Source organism: Acipenser ruthenus, chromosome 2, assembly GCF_902713425.1.
Source record: "Acipenser ruthenus chromosome 2, fAciRut3.2 maternal haplotype, whole genome shotgun sequence".
NCBI classification, from domain to species: Eukaryota; Metazoa; Chordata; class Actinopteri; order Acipenseriformes; family Acipenseridae; genus Acipenser; species Acipenser ruthenus.
In genome coordinates, this window is record NC_081190.1 from 39,726,880 (window position 1) to 39,753,706 (window position 26,827).

At 39.0% G+C, this 26,827-nt stretch overlaps 1 protein-coding gene across 3 annotated transcripts in view; it reads right to left on the bottom strand.

Annotated features, from left to right (window-relative positions):
- Positions 1 to 22,578: 22,578 nt before the first annotated feature.
- The window catches only part of LOC117409354 (rapamycin-insensitive companion of mTOR-like), a 78,133-nt gene continuing 73,884 nt past the window's right edge, over positions 22,579 to 26,827 (bottom strand). For 2 of the 3 annotated variants that reach the window (XM_034015276.3, XM_034015275.3), the window contains 2 exons: positions 26,162 to 26,300; positions 22,580 to 25,887 (listed from right to left, as the gene is read on the bottom strand). In XM_034015276.3, coding sequence (XP_033871167.3) covers positions 25,819 to 25,887; positions 26,162 to 26,300 — 208 coding nt within the window. In that variant the 3' untranslated portion in view covers positions 22,580 to 25,818. Of the gene's footprint in view, positions 25,888 to 26,161; positions 26,301 to 26,827 lie in introns of all 3 variants that reach the window. The other variant, XM_034015277.3, reaches the window with a different exon arrangement.

Genomic DNA, 26,827 nt, shown 5'->3' on the forward strand with positions numbered 1-26,827 from the left:
CATTTTTTTATCACTGTTGGAAAATCGAAGCCATACACAAACAAATATTCGGTGAGCACATATTCAGTCATTCAATTTAGGATTCAATCAGTGAAAAGAAAATGTATAATTGACAGGGAGTAACAGGCAGGTATGGGAGGTGAAATTAAAAAAAAATAAAATAACGAATGACAATTCATTAAATGTTAAATTAAAGCAAGTGTCGAATATTGAATTTTAGCATCAAATAATAAATACTAGCATTAAACATTAAATTCATGTATCAAATGTTCAATTCTAACATCACATGTTAAATTTTAACATCAAACTTAAATTCAACATTGAATGTTAAATGCAGCAGTCGAATGTTAAAAACTAGCATCGAACATTAAATATGAGCCTTATCCATTCAATGTGCCTTTTATCCGTGCACTGTCATTCGATGCGCTTTTTATCCATTCGGTGCATGCACCTGCTTGATTTTTTTGCGGATGCAACATCGACAGTGGTTTATTTCAGTGGCGGCTGCTGAGGTCTGTGGCAGGGGAGGCGGGAGCGCGAGTGGAGAATTAGTGAGTTTGAGTTGTGGCTGAACCCAACTGTACGGCACTCTTACGTGTGTTGGTGTGTGTCAGAGGAGCCTACCTGTGTATATAAGGGTGTCGCAGAGCAGCTCACAGCTTGATGGTGTTAGTGTGGAAAAGGCTCCCTAGGTGGGTGGTGAGCTGAAGACGTATTATTCTCCCTCTCTTTCTCTGATCACAGGGCGTCACACAGCAGGGCAGACTGGGTGGATGGCTGTTTGAGGTCTACTCTGTCTTTTTCAATCCCTCCTTTTCTCTCTCTCTCTCTCTCTCTCTCTCTCTCTCTCTCTCTCTCTCTCTCTCTCTCTCTCTCTCTCTCTGGTCTGTCTCCCTGTCTTTACTGTTTCACTGCTGGTAATCTACTGTAATAAACAAAATAATAATGCAATATAATCTACTGTATTAATAAAAAAATGCATGTTTGCTTGTTTGTTTTAAATAGTTTTTTTTGGAGAATTATAGTTAATTAAATACAATTAAATGATATATTAATATTACATGAGCTACACCATAGCTAGTGCTTCCTTGTCCTGCATTTAACCACCAATTTAATTAGAAGAAAAAGAGAATCCCCCCAGCTATAAATGTATTTTAACTATAATGTAGATCACTTACACATGTCCAGAAATAAGCATACAACTGTATCATTTAACATCTCAGTAGAATTGTAATAATTTCATAATAAATAATAACAATAGTAAACATAACAATTAAGCACAAATGTTATGACAACATTGAAAACGAACTGACTTATACAAACAAAAGTTGGTTTTATTCAGAATTTAATAGTAAAAATGACCATTTTAAATTTATAATAGTTAAGTTGGTCATTAAAAAAATAAAAAATAAGGAGCTCCTCTCCTACCTCCCTAATTACTAAGGCTTCCTCCAAATATATTAATATTTCCTAATTGGTGTAACTGCGATAATTAAAATTGTCAAGTTCAAAATTCCAATTGCATCTAGCTCACTCTGTCTGTATCTCTTGCACTCTCTCACTCTCTCACTGTTCTCAATGGAGCGCCATTTGTGCCAAAACTATCGGGCCGTTAGTTTGTCAATTTGTTTGTCAATTCGTTTGTCAATTTGCGAATTTGTCAATTTGTTTGACAATTGGTTTGTGAATTTGTTTGTGAATTGGTCAATTTGTCCAGCAATTAGTCCATAAATTTGTCAATTCATACAGTAATTCATAAACGTATTTGTTAATGAGATAATGTTGTGACCATGAGTCACAATGGTTCTCTGACCTCTTTTTTAGTTATTCTGTCTGTTATTTGAAAAGACTAAATCAAGGCATGCCCGCCTCTAGTTGGTGCCTTGACAAATTGTGTTAGGAAGCATTGTCATTTCTACCATTTCACTAGGGTTTTCCCATTTTAAATGGGGGAAGTTGAAATCCCCCATTAGTATGGCTTTCTCTTGTTTTCAGTTGCTTGTTAGTGCAGTAGCTTCAAGTTCTAACATTTTACTTTTGAGACTTCTAGGATTTAGATAAATACATTTAATGGCTATCTTACCTGAGTTGTCTCCCTTCTGTTGATTTATCCCCCCTTCCTTTCTAGTTTAAATGCTTCTGAACCTCCTCGAGGATTCTTTTTCCAAGTAGATTGGTTCCCTTTTTATTTAAGTGCAGTCCATCCCACCTACATAGTCCTTGTGGTAGAATGTGGTCCAGTGTTAAAGGAAGGTGAGATTATTTATTTCCAGCTGTCCGTATGGTCCTTTTTGCAAGGTGCTGGCAGTGTCCCAGAAAATACCACAGTTCTGGTCTTGTCTTTTAATTACCTTCCTAGCTCACTGAATTTGTTTTGCAGGGTCTTGGTCTGTCTCTTCCAATGTTGTTTGTACCGATGTGGAAGACTATTACCGGGTCATCTCCTGTTCGTTCTAGGAGCCTGTCCACGTTCTCAGTGATGTGCGTGACAAAGGCTCCTGGAAGGCAGCACACTGTTGTTGTAAGGGGGTCCAGACTGCACACTGAACTTGCTGTGTTTCTCAATATGGAGTCCCCGACAACCATCACATCTTTTTTTTGCTGCCTGGCCAGCACTATTTATGGGGTCCTGGATGTTGTTCTTTTCATTCTCTTGATGCTGGTTTTGATCATCTAAATTTTGAAGTTGGTCAAATTTGTTTCACATTTTGATTTCTGGTGGTTGTGTTTGACTAAATTTATTTTTTTCCCTGTCTCTGCCAATCTGAACCCAGCTGTTTTGACCCTCTTCTATCTCCCTGGTAGCTTTTTGTCTGTTAGGGTGTGCCAGCTCCTCAAACTCCTGTTGCTCTGTCATTTCGTGCAGCTCCATTTCTAGCATACTTACTCGTTGAAGCAAGTCCTGAATCTTGCAGCACTTTATGTATTGTAATGATTACAGATTGCTATGTCCAGTCAATTAAGAGTTGTTTGTTTGCTATACTACAAACATTTTATAAACCTGTTTGACACATTTAATAAATGACTTACCAGACACACAGTTAAATAGTAAACAACAGTCACAACAACTGTTTTGCAGGACAAGACAGGAGAAAGAAATATAACGAGTCATATAATTCAGTACTTTTTTTATTAAGTAATAAGTAGTTCTTTTTTTTCTGAAGAAACGAGTAGCGAGTAATAAGTTACTTTTTATTGGGAGTCCGAGATTCCCTTGGAATGCACATCACACTTCATAAGAATCCGAAGTAATTTGAATGATACTCGATGGAGTGACTGGAGTCCCTGGAAAGCTAACAGTGGTGAGAATCTCATTTTTCATGGTGTTGTATAACTTATTAGCAAGAAAAACACACAAAGAGGTAGTTGTTGTAGAACTGATTAAATATAATTTGGGAAGTGTTAGCAAAAGACTGTGTGCTCTAGTAAAGCATGATTCATTACCTCTACCATCCTTCCCTTTTCACACTAAAGATGACTAATGTGTAGCACCAGCTCTCTCTCGAATCTGACCAGTGGTCGAGGTTTGTAGTTAAATGTTTTAAGCACATATTCAGTGAATTCATGACTGCACTACAAGATCATTTTCAAATTACCAGTGCACACCCCAGTGGCAAAACTCTATCTTGCTCAGGCTTTATATGCTGGTGGCTTTATTAAACATGCCAAATATCGAATTCAATGCAAAATCTGAAGGTTTTAATTATTTCTTTTTATTGCCTCAATTTATGCACCGGTACTGTTTTTTCCCTAAAGGGATCATGTTTTAATGAAGTCTGTTTTGATAGATTAAACAATGTTTAAAATGTATGGATCCTTTCTAGATTGATTAGATTGATGTTAAAAAAAACCAGCACCAGCCTGCAACATCACTTTAACTTTATTTTATCCATTACTTTATATATATATATATATATATATATATATATATATATATATATATATATATATATATATATATATATATATATATATAAACATTTTAAACAACTCATGAGTAAATGCTTAGGCCCTTGGTATGCTTAAACATACAAAGGTTTGGTTGAAACCAAAGGGCAATTTATATTAGGATGAACCTACTGTAACAATGGGATCTGTTTTATTAAAGGTTCATCAAAACTAGATATTCATCTTCATAGCACTGGCCAATTTCACTGTATTTCTTATTGTACAGAACAATGTACAGAATAATGTTAATAAGTGGGTTAATAAAGCATTCCTGAGGGAGAAACACCAGCAGGATCAACACAGAGCTAAACAGAGGCAGGATTTAAACAAGGGATCAATAAGCTACTAATAACCAAACGAGCAAGATGGGCCGAATGGCCTCCTCTCGTTTGTAAACTTTCTTATGTTCTTATAACACTGTTTCAATCATTACAACAGACCCCAGCTGGTTATTAAAGGATTTCAATGTTTTGTTGTTTTTGTTACATGTGAATCTTTGTTTTGGCATTGCTACAGTATTTATTTTAGTATTGAATGGTCTTCTCTGTTTTTTTTTTGTTTTTTTTTAGAAATTGACACATCTAAAGCAACAAAAGCAATTTTGTTTCCCAAAGACAGTAAAGTAGCAAGAAACGGATCAGCAGTATATTTCTGCTGTGTTGCAGGAAAGGATGAACGTGTTACCAGGATGAGTGTTCAGAACAAAAATTCTTAATACAAATCAGCCAGAGGACCCAAGCAATCAAAGTGGAATATGACCTAACAGAGTCTTACAGAAATGATATAGATTGCAGTGCAACTAAAACCAACGCTGATCCTTCAATACTTTTTTTTTTATCAGTAAGTATAACATTGTGGGAGTTATTTTAAAAAGAAAACTGCTGGAGGATAATGTCATCCATCACTATTTATACATTTTTTCTGTATCTCCAATTTAGTAGTTTCTACCCAAACAAAATTGTCACAAAACCAATGAAAAATGTATAGATCCAAAAGTTAAGATATTATATCATGGCATGCGATCCAGTGAGACGTGCGCACAAGATATATATCTCATGTCCCCTCCCGGGCTCCGTACTTTTCACCTTTTTTACTGCTTAATTTTCATATCCTCCACCAATATATGTTTAGGTTTCAAACCTTTTAGGGGTTTTATTTTTGACCCAATGCCTTAACATTTGGGATGATTGAGCTAAATCAAGCAAAATGTATTGTATTATTATTATTATTATTATTATTATTATTATTATTATTATTATTATTATTATTATTAATAATAATAATAATAATAATAATAATAATAATAATAATAATAATAATAATAATAATAATAATATAGTTATTAAATGAGTTTGCCACATGTGTTGTAACCTATAAAGCACATTTTCCTCTCATCCAGGTTGCCATACTCCCATACAGAGACCATAAACTGACAATGAAAATATTTTCATTATCAGTGTACGGCTTCGGTACGGCAAGTAAAAATGTCAGCACAGTGTGTGTTTCTCCTGTGGGGAAGGTTCCCCTTACGGGACGTGCAAGGGTGGAAACCTGACATTATAGGCGTGACGATGGTTGAGGCACCGAGTTACAAACACATGGATATCGAGGGGTGGGAGTGCTGGGTCCCTCAAGCACCGAGTGCACTAATGCAATAGGTGCAGGGAGCGTTTTAAGCCCTGAAGGTGTCGAAGCACCGAGGCACAGAGCGTGTGAGCACCGACGGTGCCAAAGCGTCGAGGTTATAGGGCACTGGGACACTGGAGGCACCGAAGGTACTGAGGGCACCGATGCAGGGAGCATTTAAGCACTGAGGGCATCGATGCACCAACGCGTCGGGGCCCTGGGGCACCAAGGGTATTGAAACACCGAGACTCTGGGGCACTGGGGGTCAAGGGCACTGAAGGCACCAAGGACACCGATGCACGGAGCGTTGAAGCGCCAAGGTGTCGAGGCCTCAAGGCACCTAGGATGCCGAAGCACCGAGGCTATGGAGCACCAGGGCACGTAAAGCACCGAAGGCCTCGAAGCGGTGAGGCCTTGAGGCACAGAGGATGACGAAGCACTAAGGCATAGAGGTTATGGGGCACTGAGGCACCGGGGCACTGAGGGCACCAATACACGGAACGTAAAGTGGCGAAGGAGTCGAAGTGCCAAGGCCTCGAGGCACCAAGGATACCGAAGCCCAGAGGCTCTGTCGAGAGCGAGACACTGGGGCGCCGAAGCACTGAAAACACCAAGCACCAAGGGCTTCAAGCACCAAGGGTACTGAGCTGTGTGTCTAGTCTGGGCTGTTTGCAGTCACACAACCAGGAACAGCGCGTAGCTTGCAGAGGGGTGGCACAGCCTACAGGCCTGGAAAAAGAGAGACAAAAAAGAGACGGGAGAAAAAAAACTTTTTTTTTTTTAACCAACACACCCTGGGTGAGTGGGTCGAATACCCGTGGAGTCTAGTCTACAGTAGGACAAGGTAGAACCAGGCCTAATGGAGGAAGCACATGGTTGTTGTTGTTGTGTGTGTTTTTTTTTTTTTTAAACTGCAAGGCAGGAACACACACAGCCACTCAACAGCAAAGCTGGGGGCAGGTTTTTTTTTTCTCTCAAATATTTTTTCTATCAAATATTTTCCATCTTATCACTGAAAGTCTGCAGTAGACAGATATTTAACTGATTCTGCAGGAGACAAGCGATTCCGCAGAATGTTCCCCAGGGAGTGATATTTTGGTGTTTGGATCACTGTACATCGATGGGAGTTATGACAGTACTTTGTCTGATGGCCTGAGCAAGAGGCTCCAATGAGATGGCAAACAATAAAGGGGAGAGAGGATACCCTTGCTGTGTTCATCTTTCGAGCGGAAACTGAGAGGATATAACAGAACCAGTCTGAGCACATGCAGTAGGGTTATTGTACAGAGTGCAAATCATATTGATATATGAATGGCCAAAACCAAAACGCTCTAAAACTGCCCACAGATAGTTTCATTCCAGGCGCTCAAAAGCTTTCTCTGCATCCAGAGAAAGCACTGCACATGACATGGACTGGTGAGGGGCCGATTCAATTATATGAAGAAGGCGGAGCATATTATCGAATGCTAGGCAACCCTTTATAAAACCAGTCCGATCATGATGTATTAATTTATCTATGTGGGATTCAAGCCTTTTGGTCAGAACTTTTGCGAATAATTGTCTGGTCTGTAACTGGAACATTCAAGTGGGTCTGTTTTTTTTCAATAAGGAGTGAAATCAGCTGATTTCTGAGCTCTATGAAAAGAGCCAATTTGTAATGAATAATTGATGGAATCTAGTAATATGGGTCCGAACTGGTCCCATACTGCCAGTAATAATTCAGGGTGTATGCCATCCAAGTTTGTTTGGATCTGTAGTAGCCTCAGACTGATAAAGTTGTGAATAAATCCTTTTTTAAAACTGTGTTAATCTGGTTGGGGTGGGAAAAAGGGTTTATTAATTGCATTTATAGAGACCAAGCTTTCAGGCTGTTTGAGTCTTGGAGCCAGTAGTGTAGAAGGTCTTTCGGCATGTTCATAATAAAGCTGCTTAGATCTATGCAGCAGGAACTGAGCTTCAGATCTAGACACATTTTTATGATCAGCTTTTAAAGCAGCAGCTGTCTGGCCCTGGTTTCCGAATAATCTTTTTTTTGCTCCATCTCCAACCGCAGTACATTAGTCTCTAATTGAGAGAGCTGTTGTCTATTTATATTAGAAGCAAAAGAAGTGCAGCTCCCTCTAATGAAACACTTGGTGACTTCCCATAAGGAATGTGGATTTATGTCAGGTTTGGAATTAAATTCCAAGAAATCTTTTAGCCCTGTGGACAAATGTTTTAAAAAATCAGCATTCTGTAATAAAAATGTATTGAAGCGCCACCTTGTGGCCCGGGTTGCACTAGGAGTAAAATTAAAAGAATATATAATTGGTGCAGTGCTGGTATATCAGTAGAATTAATACATTGGAATATATTTGGAGAAATAAACACATAATCAATGCAGGAGTAAGTTTTGTGTCTGAGAAAAAAAAGTCAAATCTTTGACTCCCTGTGGTAAAGTGGTGAGTGGATACAGGTGAGTGCGGTGCAGGTACAAATCACACGGTGCAAGGTTACTAACAGGTGCAAGGGTGTTTATTCATAAATTACTACAATGTCCAGAGCCTTATGGCAAACACCTGTAAATAATAATGCTGGAAATCCCACCGCAACCAAAAAGTCCAGTTTTATCACCCACACAAAACACAAAGACACAGACACAGTTCCTACGGTGCTTGATTTAAGTGCTTGTGGGTGAAAAGACAGTTCTCTGTGGAAAGTGAAGTGCTGGTGTCCGGGTTTAATGCTGGCCTGCGGCTGCAGCTCTGGATCGTGTTAGTAATCTTTTAACAAACGAAACAAACAAACAACGTTTAATAGACAGACTAACAGAACACTCACAGTTTTTACATGCAGGGACTCCTTTTAGGTTCTTTCCTAACCATTCACAAAAGGAGCAGATCACGTACGCTATGACCCCTATTTATATCCTCGCTCATGACCCCTAAGTTAACGAGCGCATCCGCTCCTCCAGTCCTCAGATGCAACACTGTTTACCGTCTGGGTCACTGAGTTTGGATACTGTAGCTTCGCCCCTTTCCTAAATGACTGACCTCCACCTACCCTACGGAATAAATTGTCGCGCCATTTAGTTAAGGGTACTCTGTTCCTTTTACACAGTGCCCTCACAGGTCAAGAGGGAGAACTAACACCAAGAATCATTCAATCTCTGTCACACTCCCAGATTATTAATTTGCCAAGGATCCCATAGATTCAATTTTTGTGTTAATTTCTGGAGAGATCTGGGTGCAGAAGATACAGAGGTGGCTGTACTATACGGGATCAGAAGGTGAAAGTCTCACCTATCAGGAGTGAGCTGTCCTGTGCGACAGACAGCTCAAGCCTAATTTGTTAAAGGAATTCTGGGTCAAAGACATTAGCAGCATACACATATACCGAGGCCTGAGATAGTTTAATATTTTAAACGAGAGTGACAAAACAGAATCTACCCTCGCAGTCGCCCCCATGTCTTTCAATGGTAATATTTAGTTTCCTTTCAGCTAAAATAATCGCCCCATTTGTCTTAGTAGAGGCATGCGACTGGGAAATAATTCATGTGTATTTTGAAATTGATGTACATCACTAGATATTAGGTGAGTTTCCTGTATAAGAGTAATAGCTAACCATTTGCAGTTAAAAAAGGCATTTTTATGGGGTGCCGTTTGGGACATAATTCACCCACTGATATTCACATACATGACTGTATACACTATACTGAGTCGCGTACACTCTATACTGAGATGAATACACTAAATACTGAGGCACGTACATTATATATTGAGATGCATACACTATATACTGAGGCGTGTACACTATATACTGAGATGCATACACTCTATACTGAGGCGCGTACACTCTATACTGAGATCGGTCATCAGTCACATGAGTTGTACTCTCCACCCACATTTTAGAAATTTACTTGCTGCACATTCGCCATTTTAAATATACAGACGAGACGACAGCAATTTCTATTTTTAATCATATCGAGAATCATATTTCAATAGATTATTCATATATAAAGAAAATCGGAAAAAAAAAACTGTTTGAAAAGGACGTACCTACAGTTTCTGTCTGATCAGATACCTTATATTTTGTAGACCCGAGTTCCTGCTTCTACAGCTGCTTTATAGTCTTATAACAATCCGATGAATGCATTTGCTTGTAGGAGAAAGTCAAAGTAGGAGTCATCGGAGGTAAGCCCATCCAGTCAATGTAATGAGCAGGGAACAAATAAAATATTTATTTTAGTTTTTAGTACAGGTAATAAGAAAATTGTTCCAAATAGAGAACTGTAGAACAAAGTAAAACACGCAAATAGCTATTATTAGAGGGTTCCATGCAGGGTCCTACTAATTACCACAAAGTACCCCAAAGTAGCACAAAGTTACCACAAAGTACCACAAACAATCCTTAAATAACATAAACAACAATGCATTTTACTCTTAGAAAACCATGCATGCTAAATAAATAACAGACACAAAACATATATATTATTATCTGTGTTGGTTATAATAAGCAGTGTTTGACTTTCTTACCATTGCAGTACATTTATTTATGTATGTATTTATGATGGTGTGTGTGGTGACGTCAGGCCAGAACCCGGAACAGAAACAAACTGACTGACACCAGTACTGCAGTTCAAAAAGATGCTGCGGCACCGTTTATTTTAAACAACAAATCTTTAAACAATATTTAAACAAAAAGACTTGCTCACAGAGCAAAAAATAAAAGGTGTAAAATAAAACACAAAATAATCCTGAAAGTCCAACTGGGCAGTAGCCTTCACGGTTCCGTTAAGTTTCAGTTTTGTTTGTTCGCTCTCTCCTCGTTCTCGCTCTCGTTCCTCCATATGTACTCCCTCTCACTCAATGGTTCCGCTCCCTATCTATCCCTAAATCCCCAAATCCCAGCCTCCCGTTCCCCAACCTCCCTCCCGACCACCCCAACCAATCCAACAATTGTCAACATAAACCAGTTTACCCTGAGGGGACTTGCTGTGAGCCAAACCACCTGGAAAAAAACACAGAAAAAATGAACCTCAAGTTGAACAACCGTACACAGCATGCATATAATCTAGTAGCCCATGTATTCAGTGTTTAGGTAACTAATTAGAGTACAGATTGTCACCAACTACAACATCAACATCACAGAAATTAATAAAGACATAATAACTAGATTAATGTCAAGAAACAGCAAGTGGGGGCTCCCGAGTGGCGCATCCAGTAAAAGCACTCGCTAGAGTGCAGGATGCGCTCTATAGCCTGGATGTTGCGAGTTCGAATCCAGGCTATTCCACAGCTGACCATGGATGAGAGCTCCCAGGGGGCGGCGCTCAATTGGCCGAGCATCGCCCGGGGGGAAGGAGGGTTAGGTTGGCCAGGGTGTCCTCGGCACACCGCGCACCAGCGACCCCTGTAGTCTGGCCGGGCGCCTGCGGGCTTGCCTGTAAGCTGCCCAGAGCTGCGTTGTCCTCCGATGCTGTAGCTCTGAGGCGGCTGCATGGTGAGTCTGCAGAGTGTAAAGAAGCGGGCGGCTGACGGCACACGCTTCGGAGGACAGCGTGTGTTCATCTTCGCCCCTCCTCAGTCAGCGCAGGGGTGGTAGCGGTGAGCCGAGCCTAAAAATAATTGGGCATTTCAAATTGGGGAGAAAATAATAATAAAAAAAAACTAATTGGCAACAACTACATTTAAAAAAAAAAAAAAAAGAAACAGCAAGTGGAAATGTGCAAACCTGATAGGTCACTGTCAATCATAAAAGGAGCAAAATGTTTCCACTTCCATACCATGAAGGTACAAAAAAATAGTAATCCAGAGCAAAGTTAGTCCATCGATACCGATGTTCCATCTGGGCTAAGGGATGTGAAGTGAGCAGAGGGATCAATAGCCCCTGTTGTATCCTGAAAACATTGAGCAAAGAAAAAATCAACCCCTTCAGGAGTAGTGGAAGACAGATGCTTCCCTCCATGATTAATCTTCAAAACAGCTGGATACAGCAAATTGTCAATTCCCTGGAAGTAAAGCTTCACTCTCACTTCACCAAAGGCCCTCCTCTTCACGACGGTGACAGCAGAGTAATCCACACAAAAAGAGAGATTTTGCCCCTGTACAATGACCGGAGCGGATTTTCGAGCAGCCTGGAGTAGTCGTTATCGATCAGTGTACGAAGGCATTGAAATATCATGGTGCCTGGTTTATATTGTAATCCCAAGGGCCACTTGCGTATACACAATATGCTATATTTAACAGAGGACATCAGAGGACTTCAGGGTCGGATACCAATGCAGAATTTTCTGCTGAAGAAAGTGGATGGGGTCATTGCCTTCAGCCCCTTCAAGAATCCCCACTAGTCTGACGTTACAGCGAAGATTTCTGTCCTCAAGGACCATCATCTTAGCCTGCATAGCATTGATTTTGTCTTTCTGTCGTTGAAGATCAGCTGTGGAGACATCCTGCCTGGCAGTTAGTTGTTTCATAGAAGAAACAATATCAGCAACCTCCTGTTTAAGAGCGTTGAGGATAGTAGCTGTTTCGGTTACGTTTCGAATCACAGGCCCCAAAGCTGCTTCAATTGCTTCCTGAACTGATCCACAGAAAGTGTGTGCAACATCTGCCAAGCGGACGTCCCAATCATCGGGGCCCAATGACCGCTTCATACACTTTCCCTCTGGTGTGGATTTAAGGGAAGCAACGGGTCCTCTGTGTGAAACAGCCATCCAAAAATGATATTTTATATTAAAAATAATAAAAAAAATAATATAAAGTGCGTAAATTGTTCAATTATACATGAAATAGCGAAGTGGCGACAGGAGCTCTATCAGAAAGCAGCCAAGGTAAGGTCATGTCATCTCCATGTATTTTTATTGATACAGGAAAAAAAGTGTACAATCAATGTTAAGACATTTACACATAGATCACACCAGCCCGGTCCCGACACAGCCAGAACAGAAGGCTGGGGTTCCTGTCATGCAGGGGAGATGCAGGTGAGAAGAGAGAAGAAACACGTGAAAGAAGGATAGATTAGATTGTGTTAAAAAACGTACTTGTGAAGTACTACACTGAAACACAATAAAGTACATCGGCTCAAATGATATAAATGCATTGTTGTTTATGCTATTCAAAGATTGTTTGGGGTAATTTGTAGCAGGGATTCGAAATGGAACCGGAACGATAAGCGGGGGAAAAAATGAAACGTTTTCATGGAACAGAAACAAAAAATGAAACAAAATTAATTTATTACATTCTGGAACGAAAACAATATTAAATATTTTGTTTATTAGTTAATAACATTTTTTTGTTCCCTTTCAGCCTGTTCTCTCTGTCTCGTTCCATTGTTTTCAAACATAGAATAATTTGAAAAAAGTGCTCTTCCCATGTTCTTACACCTCTGTGGTCAACAACAAAGCATTACATCACAGCCACCTTGCAGTCATTACATGATCAGTCTTGTATTCACTCAAAATAAACAGGTACTGTTATTAACATATTATTATTAAGTTATGTACACAGAAAACAAGCTGTAAAAGCATGTGTGGCAAGTGAAGCGCTTCAATAACCACAATGCATGTGTATAGCATACCAAACATACAAGTGCCACAGTCACACCATTTAAATAACAGTATACACATAATACAAAAGCAGCAATTTTAAAGTTACATTAAAACCCACTAAAATAAGAAAGCCATTTTATTGTATAACAAATGTATTGCGTTGTATTCCCAATCATTTAACAATTCATGATTTCATTGTTATATCCAAAATAAGTATGTGTTTATCTTACTGTGAAATGTGCATACCGAGGACAACAATGTTCCCCTTAGTGCTTAATAATAAAGAGTGTTCATACGTAATTATTATTACGTGGAGGGGATTTTCTTTTTTCTGCATATCTTCTGTTTAAAACAGAGTAGCAATGCAATAAGAAATATGTAAGTTATTGTAAATATATAATGCTTTACAAGACGCCATCAAAAGCCTGAGAAACAACAAAGCCGTTGGACCAGATGGGATCCCAGCGGAAATCCTAAAGGAAGGCGGACCAGAGCTCCTGCACCACATGCATGCCCTGCTCCTGAAGATCTGGGACAAGGAAGAACTGCCCTCAGAGCTCAGGGATGCTATGATAGTTACAATCTTCAAAAAGGGAGACAAGGCAGATTGTAGGAACTACAGGGGCATCTCCCTCGTGTCAACCACGGGCAAAGTACTTGCACGTGTCATTGCCAACCGACTTCTACCCCTGTCTGAAGGAGTACTCCCAGAATCGCAGTGTGGTTTCCACCCATCCAAAGGTACTGCAGACATGATCGTCACAGCATGCCAACTACAAGACAAATGCCGGGAACAAAAGCAGCCATTGTACTTGGCCTTCATAGACCTAACAAAAGCCTTTGACACAGTTAACCGCCACGCTCTCTGGCGGATACTCTCGAAATACCGGCTGCCCTGACAAGTTCATCGGAATACTGAGGCTGCTGCATGATGGCATGTCTGCCACAGTGCTCAGCAACAGCGGCTCTGAGTCAGAGCCCTTCACTGTGGAGAGGGGTCAAACAGGGCTGCATCATCGCACCCATCCTGTTTGCAATTTTCATTGGTGCCATTCTTCACCTCATTGGCCAAGACCTGCCACAGGGAATACAAATCCTGTACCGAACAGATGGCAGGCTCTTCAACCTCAACAGGTTCAAGGCTAAAAGCAAAGTGGTCACCACCACCATCATGGAGCTTCAGTACGCCGACGACAATGCCATCGCAGCACACTCCGCAGAAGACCTCCAGTGTATCCTGAATGCTTTTGCCAAGGCATACAGGATCCTGGGTCAAGCCTTGAATATAAAGACGACGCAAGTTCTTCACCAACCACCACCCAACAAGCCCTCTACTCTGCCCACAATACAAGTTGACAATAACACCCTTGAAAATGTTGATCACTTTTCATACCTCGGCAGCCTTCTCTCCTCATAACTGTATTCAAAACACTGTAAATAGTATAACGAACGGAGAAACAGTCGGATGTAATTTAGTTTTTTTTTTTTTTTTTGAGTATGTTACATAAAAATCTGAAAAACCAAAGCATATTTTATATATATATATATATATATATATATATATATATATATATATATATATATATATATATATATATACACACACACACCGTGCCTTGAAAAAGTATTCAGACCCCTGACCAATTCTCTCATATTACTGAATTACAAATGGTACATTGAAATTTCGTTCTGTTTGATATTTTATTTTAAAACACTGAAACTCAAAATCAATTATTGTAAGGTGACATTGGTTTTATGTTGGGAAATATTTTTAAGAAAAATAAAAAACTGAAATATCTTGCTTGCATAAGTATTCAACCCCCACACATTAATATTTAGTAGAGCCACCTTTCGCTGTAATAACAGCTTTAAGTCTTTTGAGGTAAGTATGTACCAGCTTTGCACACAGTGTCGGAGTGATTTTGGCCCATTCTTCTTGGCAGATTTGCTCCAGGTTGTTCAGGTTGGTTGGACAACGCTTGTGGACCGCAATTTTCAAATAGTGGCACAGATTCTCAATGGGATTGAGATCAGGACTTTGACTGGGCCACTGTAGGACATTCACCTTTTTGTTCTTGAGCCACTCCAATGTTGCTTTGGCCTTGTGCTTGGGATCATTGTCCTGCTGAAAGGTGAATTTCCTCCCAAGCTTCAGTTTTTTAGCGGACTGAAGCAGGTTCTCTTGCAGTATTTCCCTGTATTTTGCTCCATCCATTCTTCCTTCAATTTTAACAAGATGCCCAGTCCCTGCTGATGAGAAGCATCCCCACAGCATGATGCTGCCACCACCATACTTCACTGTAGGGATGGTGTGTCTTGAGGCATGGGCAGTGTTAGGTTTGCGCCACACATAGCGCTTTGAGTTTTGGCCAAAAAGCTCTATCTTGGTCTCATCTGACCACAAAACCTTTTCCCACATCGCAGCTGGGTCACTCTCATGCTTTCTGGCAAACTCCAGACATGCTTTCAGATGGTACTTTTTGAGTAACGGCTTCTTTCTTGCCACCCTCCCATACAGACCAGTGTTATGCAGAGCTCTTGATATGGTTGACTGGTGCACCATTACTCCACTCCCAGCCACTGAACTCTGTAGCTCCTTCAAAGTGATTGTTGGCCTCTCTGTGGCTTCTCTCACAAGTCTCCTTCTTGTTTGAGCGCTGAGTTTTGAGGGACAGCCTTTTCTTGGCAGTGCCTGGGTGGTGTGATGCAGCTTCCACTTCCTGATTATTGATCCAACTGTGCTCACTGGGATATCCAAACACTTGGATATTATTTTGTACCCTTTCCCTAATCTATGCATTTGTATTACTTTATCTCTAACTTCTGTAGAATGCTCTTTGGTCTTCATTTTCCTTCAGATTCACAGCCTGACCAATGATCCTTCAACAGTGGGGGTTTTATCCAGAAAATGTGACAGCAACTTTAATGGTTCACAGGTGGAGGCCAATGGTAAGGTAATTGTGTCCTCGTTAGGGCAATTTCTTTCATCGGTGTTAACTGGGAGCTTCCACAGCACAGGGATTGAATACTTATGCAAGTAAGATATTTCAGTTTTTTATTTTTCTTAAAAATATTTCCCAACATAAAACCAATGTCACCTTACAATAATTGATTTTGAGTTTCAGTGTTTTAAAATAAAATATCAAACAGAACGAAATTTCAATGTACCATTTGTAATTCAGTAATATGAGAGAATTGGTCAGGGGTCTGAATACTTTTGCAAGGCACTGTGTGTGTATATATATATATATGTATATATATATATATATATATATATATATATATATATATATATGAATGAACATTTATTTTATACAGACAATGCGCTTCTCCACGCCGCCTTTCTGCACAGGGCACAGCTGTCCGAAGTTTTATTTTTATTGCATTTGCCAACCTGGCATTGGGGTCTCTTGCGGCTCTCAGCCGGGTTGCCAGCTTCAGCTGTGGGTACATGCTTGGCAGTCTCCCTCTGTTCCAAATGCTTCTTGCGAAGTTCCTGTGCTAACTGTAAAATATATTCTCTCCTTGGTAAATTCTTCTCCGTGCATTCTTTGTAAAGTACCCAGGAGTTGATGGCTGCTAGGTCCAATACATTGTAAAACACCTGAACAGACTACCGTCGGGAGCCAGCTTTCATGGAATACGTCCGTGCCATCTGATCCAAAACATCAACTCCATATTTTGTTGCGTTGTAAAACTCCACGGTCTCCGGTATTTATTTTCACTAGTCCCGATGCTAATTGACTGACCAAAACAGCACAGCTGGCAAGCATGCACCAGCCTTTGAAAAGGCTGATTGAAAAACAATAGACTGTCAGTCATTCACTCAGGCAGAGTAGACTAATCTAATTACAGCTAAGCACTGCGGACTAGTAAATGAAAATAATAAAGTAGAATACTGTTCTGTATAATCACAATACATTTGTTTTATGTGTGGCCGTCAATTTGACTGTTCCTGGGGGCTTTTAGGTATAATGTAATATATCTCCTTTATTTCTGCACGTTTCATGCTTTGTGAGAATCTTTAATACATACGGACAGAAAGGCACATGAACGTGCAGCCCCATATGTGTTACACGACTGGAGAAAATTACATTTTAAAACCAAAAACTGCCAAAATGACTGCCGCGGAGCTTCTAGTGTTAATAACCTACAGCATGCACATATTTACCCAAAGGCTGTAACAAACTAGCATAGTGAGTACAAACATATTTCAATAGCTGAAAAAAAAATCCTTATGTTTGTACTCACTATGCTGGTTTGTTACAGCCAGGGGGTTAAACATGTGCATGCTGTAGGTTTACAAATGAATATACTTACCTTAAATGATTTTAATCCAGTTGACAACACACGTGTAAACGTATGGAAGGCCATTTTGGTCAAAAACGTGTTATTTAGTACACTTTTCAAATATTTAGTACACATTCTAATTTGAATTTAGTATGTGTTGTAATTCTAATTATTACATGTAGGCCTACTAATTGTCGAATCAGATAACTGAAAATTAAATAACAGCCAATGAATTTAAAGAAAATAGTATGTGTAATACATTATCCAGTTAAACAAATCATCTTACACGTGCAATTTCCACCCAATTCAAGGCGGTATATAAATATAATAGGAAAATTATAATAATTAAAATAAAAGACTAGGTACTACTGTGAAATTACCAGACCCCTACGTAGAAAATACAGTGCTGTGAAAAAGTATTTGCCCCCTGTCTGATTTTCTGCATTTTTGCACATTTTTCACATTGTATTTGGTCAGATTTTTTTGTGGGCTGTAGTAGTATATAGAGGGAGTCTGAGAGAAAAAATGACACCAAAGTTTGGTGCTTCTTTCATTTGTTTGGTATGCAAAGTAATCAAACATGCAATCTTCAGGTGTGAAAAAGTTATTGCCCCCCCCCCCCCCCCCCAGTTAACTCAACCTAATTAAAGGGTCATCTGTTTGAGTACTTTGGTTATCAACCAGGCCTGATTTGGGCCAGCCCTGCCCAATATAAATCTGACTAACTTTCGCCCTTACCATCAGAGTGAAGTTGTCAGCACACAGGTTCTAGAGGCACATCATGCCACGAACAAAATAAATTCCTGAAGACCTCCAGAAAAAAGTTGTTGATGCCTATCAGTCTAGAAAGGGTTACAAAGCCATTTCTAAGGCTCTGGGGCTCCACTGAACCACAGTCAGAGCCATACTGTCCAAATGGAGAATGTTTGGGACAGTAGTGAATCTTCCCAGGAGTGCTCGTCCTGCCAAAATCTCTCCAAGAGCAAGGCGTAAAATCGTCCAGGAAGTCACAAAGAACCTTAGAACAACATCCAGGGATCTGCAGGCCTCTCTCACCTCGGCTAAGGTCAGTGTTCATGACTCCACCATCAGAAAGACACTGGGCAAAAATGGGATTCATGGCAGAGTAGCAAGGCGGAAACCATTGCTCACTAAGAAGAACATGAATGCTCGTCTCAAGTTTGCCAAAAAGCACCTTGATGATCCTCAAGAGTTCTGGAACAATGTTCTATGGACAGACGAGTCAAAAGTGGAACTTTTTGGCCTACATGGGCCCCGTTATGTCTGGCGAAAACCAAACACTGCATTCCACAGTAAGAACCTCATACCAACGGTCAAGCATGGTGGTGGTAGTGTCATGGTTTGGGGATGCTTTGCTGCATCAGGACCTGGACACCTTGCCATCATTGAAGGAACCATGAATTCTGCTCTGTATCAAGAGAATTCTACAGGAGAATGTCAGGCCATCCGAGATGTTGTGGCAGGACCTGAAACGAGCAGTTCATGCTCGAAAACCCACAAATGTCACTGAGTTGAAGCAGTTCCGCATGGAGGAGTGCGCCAAAACTCCTCCACGGCGCTGTGAGAGACTAATCAATAACTACAGGAAGCGTTTGGTTGCAGTTATTGCTGCTAAAGGTGGCGTAACCAGTTATTGAGTCTAAGGGGGCTATTACTTTTTCACACGGGGGCATTGGGTGTTGCATAACTTTCTTTAATAAATAAATGAAATATGTATCCAATTTTTGTGTTATTTGTTCACTCAGGGTCCCTTGTATCTAATATTAGGTTTTGGTTGAAGATCTGATAACATTCAGTGTCAAAAATATGCAAAAATGCAGAAAATCAGACGGGGCAAATATTTTTTCACGGCACTGTACATAGGTCTTTTACATTTATTTAGAACACATACTATTTTATGTATTCTGATTGGTCCAAATCAATACATGGACTAAATAATGCGTTTTTGACACGAAGGGCCTTCCATACAAACGATTTTCTTTTTCACGTTCCATGTTGACACAACGTCATCACTAAGGCATGATGAACCTTTGGCAGCACTATCGATTGGTTAGCGTGGTGTGTAGGGACAGGGATTCATTTGGGATTTTAGATCCCGCCCAATATAAGAGCGAGGTGTATCAGTGGGACCTCCTGTATAGTAGTTATTTCAGTTATGACGGTGTTATCAGTGCTACATAGTGTCCAATTCAAATAAAGTATTTCCTTCTTCCTGCGTGTTGTGTTATGGAAGTGCTACTGAACAAAATGTTCCCACTACACACATGCAAAAGGGTATTGCAAAGGTATCAACTCATTCATGAGCATGACAAAAAGGTCTTAGATGTGGAAGAAGGTGGCTGACAGCATGTCTCCCCTTGAGGGTAAAAGTAATTACAGCATGTTTTCTTCAGACGATTTGCTAAATGAACATGCTGAAATATTTTTTTCTAGGTAGGGCCCCCTTTGAAGTGACTTGGTCTGGTTATGTGGTTGTGCAGTTTTGCCATGCGTTTACCATAGTTTATCCTGGTTTGTCATGTGTTTTTTAATATGGTTAACCATACCTCGCCATTCTTTACACTGCTTGCCTATGCTTTAACATACCTTCAGTGTGCTTTATGACACTTTCAGGCTTTTACTATGGTAAACATTTATAAGGGTCCTGTCACAATACTGTAGATTCACTACATATGCAGCAGGTATTAGGATACCACCTGGCACCACCTAAAGTCCTATGTGCAAGAAAGGAAGTTTAGTTTCAGGTGGGGTTAATTGTGCCTGGGGTTAATAAAGTCTGTAAATCTAAACAATAGATAGAAAAATCCTTCAGAAAGTTTATTTTAGATATCCTGTTTCAGTGGCCAGACATTAAATGATTCTTATACTGGAAATGTGACTTGTTTCTCATCAGTTTACCCTGTAGACCTAAGTGAGGTGTCAAAAGAATGGTGTAGGCCAGAATAGCCTCCATGCAGTTCAAAAAGGTACAGGGAGCTAGAGAAAGGCCGAATGGCAGTACCCGAAACTCGTATGCTGTCCCTTGGAAAGTGAACCTGAGGTACCTCCCCTGTGCCCTGGTCTTATGGGGATGTGAAAATACGCGTCTTTCAAGTCCACCGTGGTGAACCAGTCGCCTGGCTTTATTGACTGCAATAGCTGCTGCACAGTCAACATTTTGAACCTGTCGACTCAGATACAGGTTGACATGTCTGAGGTCGAGGATTGGTCTGAGGCCACCATCCTGCTTGGGCACCAGGAAGTACCTGGAGTAAAACCCTTCTTCCCGAAGGGAAGGGTGAACTGTGCAAATAGCCAGCTTGTGTAGCAGGACTGTCACCTCCTGAGACAACACCATCGTGTCTCTTGGATCCGTGACTAACGTTGTAGTCATGCCACGAAAGGGAGGGGGACTGTGTCTGAATTGTAGAGAATATGTGCAACTGTAGTGCATGAGACTCATGCATCATGAACATTGAATAGCAATGTTGCTATTCAACCGGCAGTAACACTAATATGTCAACAGTGGCAAATCACTGATACTAAACCAGGAATGGTACTGTCTCACCTTGGTTACTTCGAAGTACCTGCACAGTGCCGAGGCACTAGTTACAGTACTGTACACTCTATGGTGTTAACACAGTACAGTACGGTGCACAATGCACGGCATGGTATCAACTGCACGGTGCACGCTACCCATGGTACGATGCACAATTTTTATAACAAAAAAATTTTTTTTTTATTTTTAAGCTTCAACCGAAGCTAGCAGCTTAAGAGAAACACAATAGCCGACGATCCCGCGGAAGGGGCGGCAGAGCCATTTTGGACTTAACGAAAAACCAAAGCCGAGTGCACAATACGTGTAAGTAGTAATTACTATAAGCACGTAATTAATCGGAATAAGTGAAAAAAACACAAGCGATAAGATCAGATATAAGTAGGGTACTTATCTGTCTGTAGATCGCCCTCTCAGGCGGTGTAAAATGATGATATTTGTGTCAGCAGACCTTTTATGGCCTTGGGGGTGGGCACAACTGCGTCACAGGCACTGCGTGCAGCTTTAATAGATCTGTTCAGATTAGACGGTATTAAAGGATAAATACGCCTGAGGTAATGGTTACATTTCATACTAAATAGGGAATAATGTATAACTCTTCCAGCTGTGTGCTGTGGCTTATGTGACAAAGACCATGCCTGTGTTTTTTGTTTTTTTTTTCAGCAGGTCTCCTGTTTAAACTGGGCATGGTGTTTCTGGTCCCAGTTCTTGAAGCACTGATTGTGGTAATGTGTGCCTGGCAATACAGGAGAATGTAAGTCTTGCCCTCTACTGTTTGTTTTCAAAACATGTCAATGCATTTAGTCATGTTGATTTAAAATAACAATAATAATAATACTACAGTACACCCTCGCTATGATACCCTTCATTATAACGAACCTAGCCCCTGGACCCCAGTTGCTGTCACCTCATGAAGATTTTAAATCAATTTCATACCAAAAAAAAGGCATGAAATAGGAAACTGGTGATAGGCGCCACACATCTTTGGGGAAAAAAAAGTACAGTAATCTTGATGTAATGATGAATGGTTTTAAACAATTCTGTCTTTCAGATTAAAGAAACTGGGTTTGCTAATTTGTTCTTCATCTACATCAGGAAATATCAGAACCCTTCAGTGGGTAGCAGCATCTTTGAGGTAATTCTTGTCCTGTTCAAAAGAATACATGTGCAACTGTAGTGCATGAGACTCATGCATCATGTACTGTTCTGGCTTCTGACCCATGCCAGGGAGGTTAAAAGCTCTTGTCTGGCTCTTGAATAGTTGCAGGATTAGTCTAGTAAATACTTGATGGGATTTGTTTGGGTTTGTTTTTGGTGTGATTGGTTTGCAGATGTGTTCCCACAGACCAGCAACACAGTTCAGTCTACAGAGTCAGGGGACTGCACATACTGCAAAATTGAGATTGTGGAATCTAAGAAAGAAAAATAATTGACTATGCATATTTTTCCCCGATCTCAGTACCCCTCATGTTTTTTAGTTGTGTCCACAATGGCCTGTTAAAATGTTTTGCATAGTCCAGTTGGGGGGAGGGGGGAGGGGGAGGCCAAAATCCAATCAACATTTGAAAGAATGTACCTGAATACTTCAATGACTGTACCGCCTTAAAGAATAAATAAAAAGGAAAGTAACCAAAAAAAACAAAACAGTTTATGTATATTTTATTTACAATGTATCCCTTCGATAAGATTGTATGCTTCATGAGGCTTATAATACCAAAAGACATTTACTGTACACACTATACAAAGGAACAACAATTTGGGCATAACCATACTTGGAAAAGCCTCTTTAAATTATACACAGCTTCATGAAATAATTATTTTCAAGGAAAAAATATAAATATTTTTTTTCTTTCTTCTTTTCTATGATACAGGTATACAATATAAATCAGATCAACATTCTTTCAGTGACCTACAAACACTAGAACATCCAAATATGTAGCAGCTTATTTCTTTAAAAAAAAAAAAAAAAAAAAAAGGAAAATGGCGTTTGGCTATCAAGCCTTAATCTGGCCAAGTATTCAACATTTAAATTATCCCATAATTCTACATATGGATAGTGAAAAAAAAAATTAAAACAATTCAAACATTTATTTCAATATAATTGTCATGAAAATCTTTCTTATTTTACTTACAATATCAAATTATATAATCTTTTTGGCATAACTTGTTTATGCATTTTAAGTTAAATAGTGTAATTTAAAAAGTAAATTAGCCAAGTCGTGCAATTTGAGCATGCTGTGATATTCTGAATTATAAAAGTTTTCAAAAGATGTAAATGAAAAGGATACATTCGATAGAAAACTTGCAAAACAACTTGAATAAAATACAAAATACAGAGATCATTTTTAGTGAAGGGAGAGTACTGTTGCAGTGAAATTAAATTGTTGGGTCTATGGCCTTTGTATGGATTACCTGCACAGGGAGCATGCACTTTATATATACAGTATTATCCCCTTCAGCTCCGTAATATAATGTACATCTGCGTGAGTGAGCGTGTGAGTGAATGAGTGTGCCACTATTTCAGTTTTACTCTTAATACCTGGACCTCTGAACATTCCACAAAAAAGATCCCTGACATGTAATGCATTCATCCATGCAACGATAAAAAAAAAAAAGAAACGAAAAACCAGGTTTTACCATCGTTGCTTATGGAATTCTCACTCATTCCCATTTAACCTTCATTGTACCTTGGACTGCTTTTCTGAAATCCTTGAGAGGAATAAGTTAAATAAAAAATGTGACCCTTCACTAGACGCGAACATTAAGCTTAGACCATCAGGACACATTACACAGGAAGATATGGAAGCATTAGTGAACTATCAACTCAAAACCAGTTAACTGGCTAGCCATCTCTCAACCAATGTTTCACATTATAACCAACATTTGGGGAAAAAAAAATCACATTGCTCTATCAAAGTTTCTGCAGTCAAAAATAGATTTGTTCATATTTAATTACTCATACATTTACAATTGCAACCATACTAAAATGAATACAGTTTTACAAGTTATATTGTATACTGCTTAGAAAAAAAGTTTTCCCAAATAAAAAAAAAAAAAAAAGATGCCAAAAAGACATAAGCATTCCTGTACAATTACTATTTAAGAACTAATAACTTTGTGAATGTTTCTGGTGGTAACCAGTAGAAGTAGCCCAGCATGCTATGATTGACTGAGGTCTTTGTAGGCAGTGCATGATGACAAACACAGAGTTTAGACACTCTAAACTGCAGAAAGTACCTGTAAATGAATCTGCAATTTATTAAATAAATTAGATTATTAATTCTGCTCTCTAAAATAATAAACCAGTTACTGACACAAATGCAAAAGATTTAAAGCTCCCTTGGTACTGCAGAATAATATTAAGTACGTGGTCCAGCCAAAAAGGATTCCTGTAAAAATACCCATTTATAAAGCAATATATTTTCTCTACCATTGCAGTTAAGGGGTATGTTGCATAGCAGTTTTTAAACATGATATTTTTTATGACAAATGTTTAAAAATATATTAAGCCCCTGGCATTGCAATAGAACAATAATGTATTTGCCTTTTCTATAAATAAATAAACAAGGCAATATTGCAGCTGGTAACATGCTAAGATACTGAAATGGTTTACAGGTTTAAGCAGTTGTCGTTACCTCAAACATTTAATGGTTATGTTTTGGTGAAAAAAAAAAAAAAGTTGTCCTGACAACATAAATGTTTTTGTTATGCATACGATAACATTTACAACTGTGAAGGTACTAGACATGATTACAGTACAGAAAAATGTATACAATTACTCAAATTGCAGGGATTGCTTGCTCCTGAAACTGGATGTTTGTTTTTTGGTGTTGAATGGAGATTTCTTGACACAATTCTGTTTTGAATCTTCCTGTACCCATAGAACACTATGTGTTGCAAATTGGCACTTATTAAATACAATTCTTAATGTGTCTGCAGTGGCAAAGACAAAGCTGTTCAGTTACAAAGCAAAGTTATGCATTGCATAGGCTGCAAATCAGATCAGGAACTAAAGTACACTGCTGTGTACAAAATACTGTTGCTTCAGAATTTGGTACATTTTGCTTTTTACTGCAGTCCATTAAGTTTCCAGACAACAGCAGTAAATGCACTGAATCTAGATTCCTTTTGAGAAACATAAGCAGTCCTTGATGTTTCTGGTCACTTGCCTAGATTCATGTATGCCATAATCTACCGTGTTGCACTTTATAAAATACTTAAATTATAATTACACCATTTACAACAATTCATTAAATTGTATTGCAACTTTGAAAAACCAAAAAAAAAAAAAAGTGGTAAGAATGAAAATGTAGTGAAAACACATATATGTTCTGGGTTTTTCTTCCTTGATCAGAAACTTTGGAAAGCCTGAAAATGTTTTACTCAAAATAGTCAATATTATTTTTACAACTGTTATATAGTTTGTAAATAATTACCCAGACCTTGGATAGTTCTGCCTTTTTCTTATGAGATGACTAAAAACCACACAGTAGTGTTACAGATCAAAAAGAAATAGAATTAAAAATATGTTTTAACCATTTCTTACTGAAAATATAGAATTTCTTTTCCAAATCCCTATTAACATATTTAGGTAAAGATTAATTTTATATGTTCAGTGCTCAGTTCATATCTGATAATCTGCTTCAGCATTTGGTAACCGTGGTGACAAACAAAAAGTCACTCTATGGGTTAACAGGAGTTAAATCCCTATTTTGTTCAAGAGCTTGTCTTCTTTAGTTGACCGGTTCTCTGCCGAAGGGTATCGGACAGGAAAGAGACACTCCTTTGTCTGCGGGTGTGGCTATTCGCTAGTTGACATGGGTTTTGTGAGTAAAAGAATGCGTGAGAAGACAGAAGGATGGATCAGAACTCAGATGGGGGCATCTACTGCTACTTGCTGTGGTGGTGTGGCTAAGATGGTCTCAGCTTCCTCATACATCTGCCACAAAGAAAAAATATTTGTGTCAGCTCCAGAGTAATAGTTCTCTTAAAGTCCTATCAGCTACAAAAATGTATTAAAAATGTAACATTTATTAGAATAGGCTTTATAGAAAACTACCATAGTAGTTGGAACTATAAAATGTATTGTATAAAAGTGTAACCAATGTACTCAAAATGTAGAAATTATAATTCTTGTTTTAAAATGTAAAAATAATAATGTATTGTGTAGTTAGGTGAGCAGTTTTTAGTTTAAAAAAAAAATAAAAAATTACCGGAGTGAACTGGACATCCTGAAAGAGCTCTTGAATAAACCGTCGGGATAGCAGACGAAACATACAGTGTGCAAGCAGGTGTGAAACTTCAGAGTACAGACAAATGTCATCAAAAGCATAAGGAAACTTTTCCTTAATTCTGAAAAAAAAGAAAGAAAAAGACGGTGGTGGTAAAGGCACATACCATTACCTGATTTTTCAGCAAAAAAACTCAAGATTTCTAGCCTGTAATACTGTCCTGTTTCACATACTAAATCAAACAATAATCCAGGCCTAAGAAAGTAGAAATCAGGAACATTTTTAAAAACAGAACTGGGGCATGGAAGTTTTAGCTTTATAAAAACTGAAACCTCAGGACAAGAATAGTGGATATAAACCAAGATTACTTGAACCATTAACATCCTGTGAGAGGGGGAGGAATGCTTCTAGATATTATCTATCTAATGAACTAGTCCAACACCATTACAGTTTACAGACAATAAATACCTTCCTTAAAAAGCAGACATGTACTGAAAGAATATGTAATTTCAACTAATATATTGCTTTCCATAATTATTGTTATTATTCAGATTTTGTTGGAATACCAACAATTACATGTTAGTTTTATGCAACATACAATGCATGTGCATAGACCAGCGGTTTTCAAACTAGGGTATGCGTACTTGA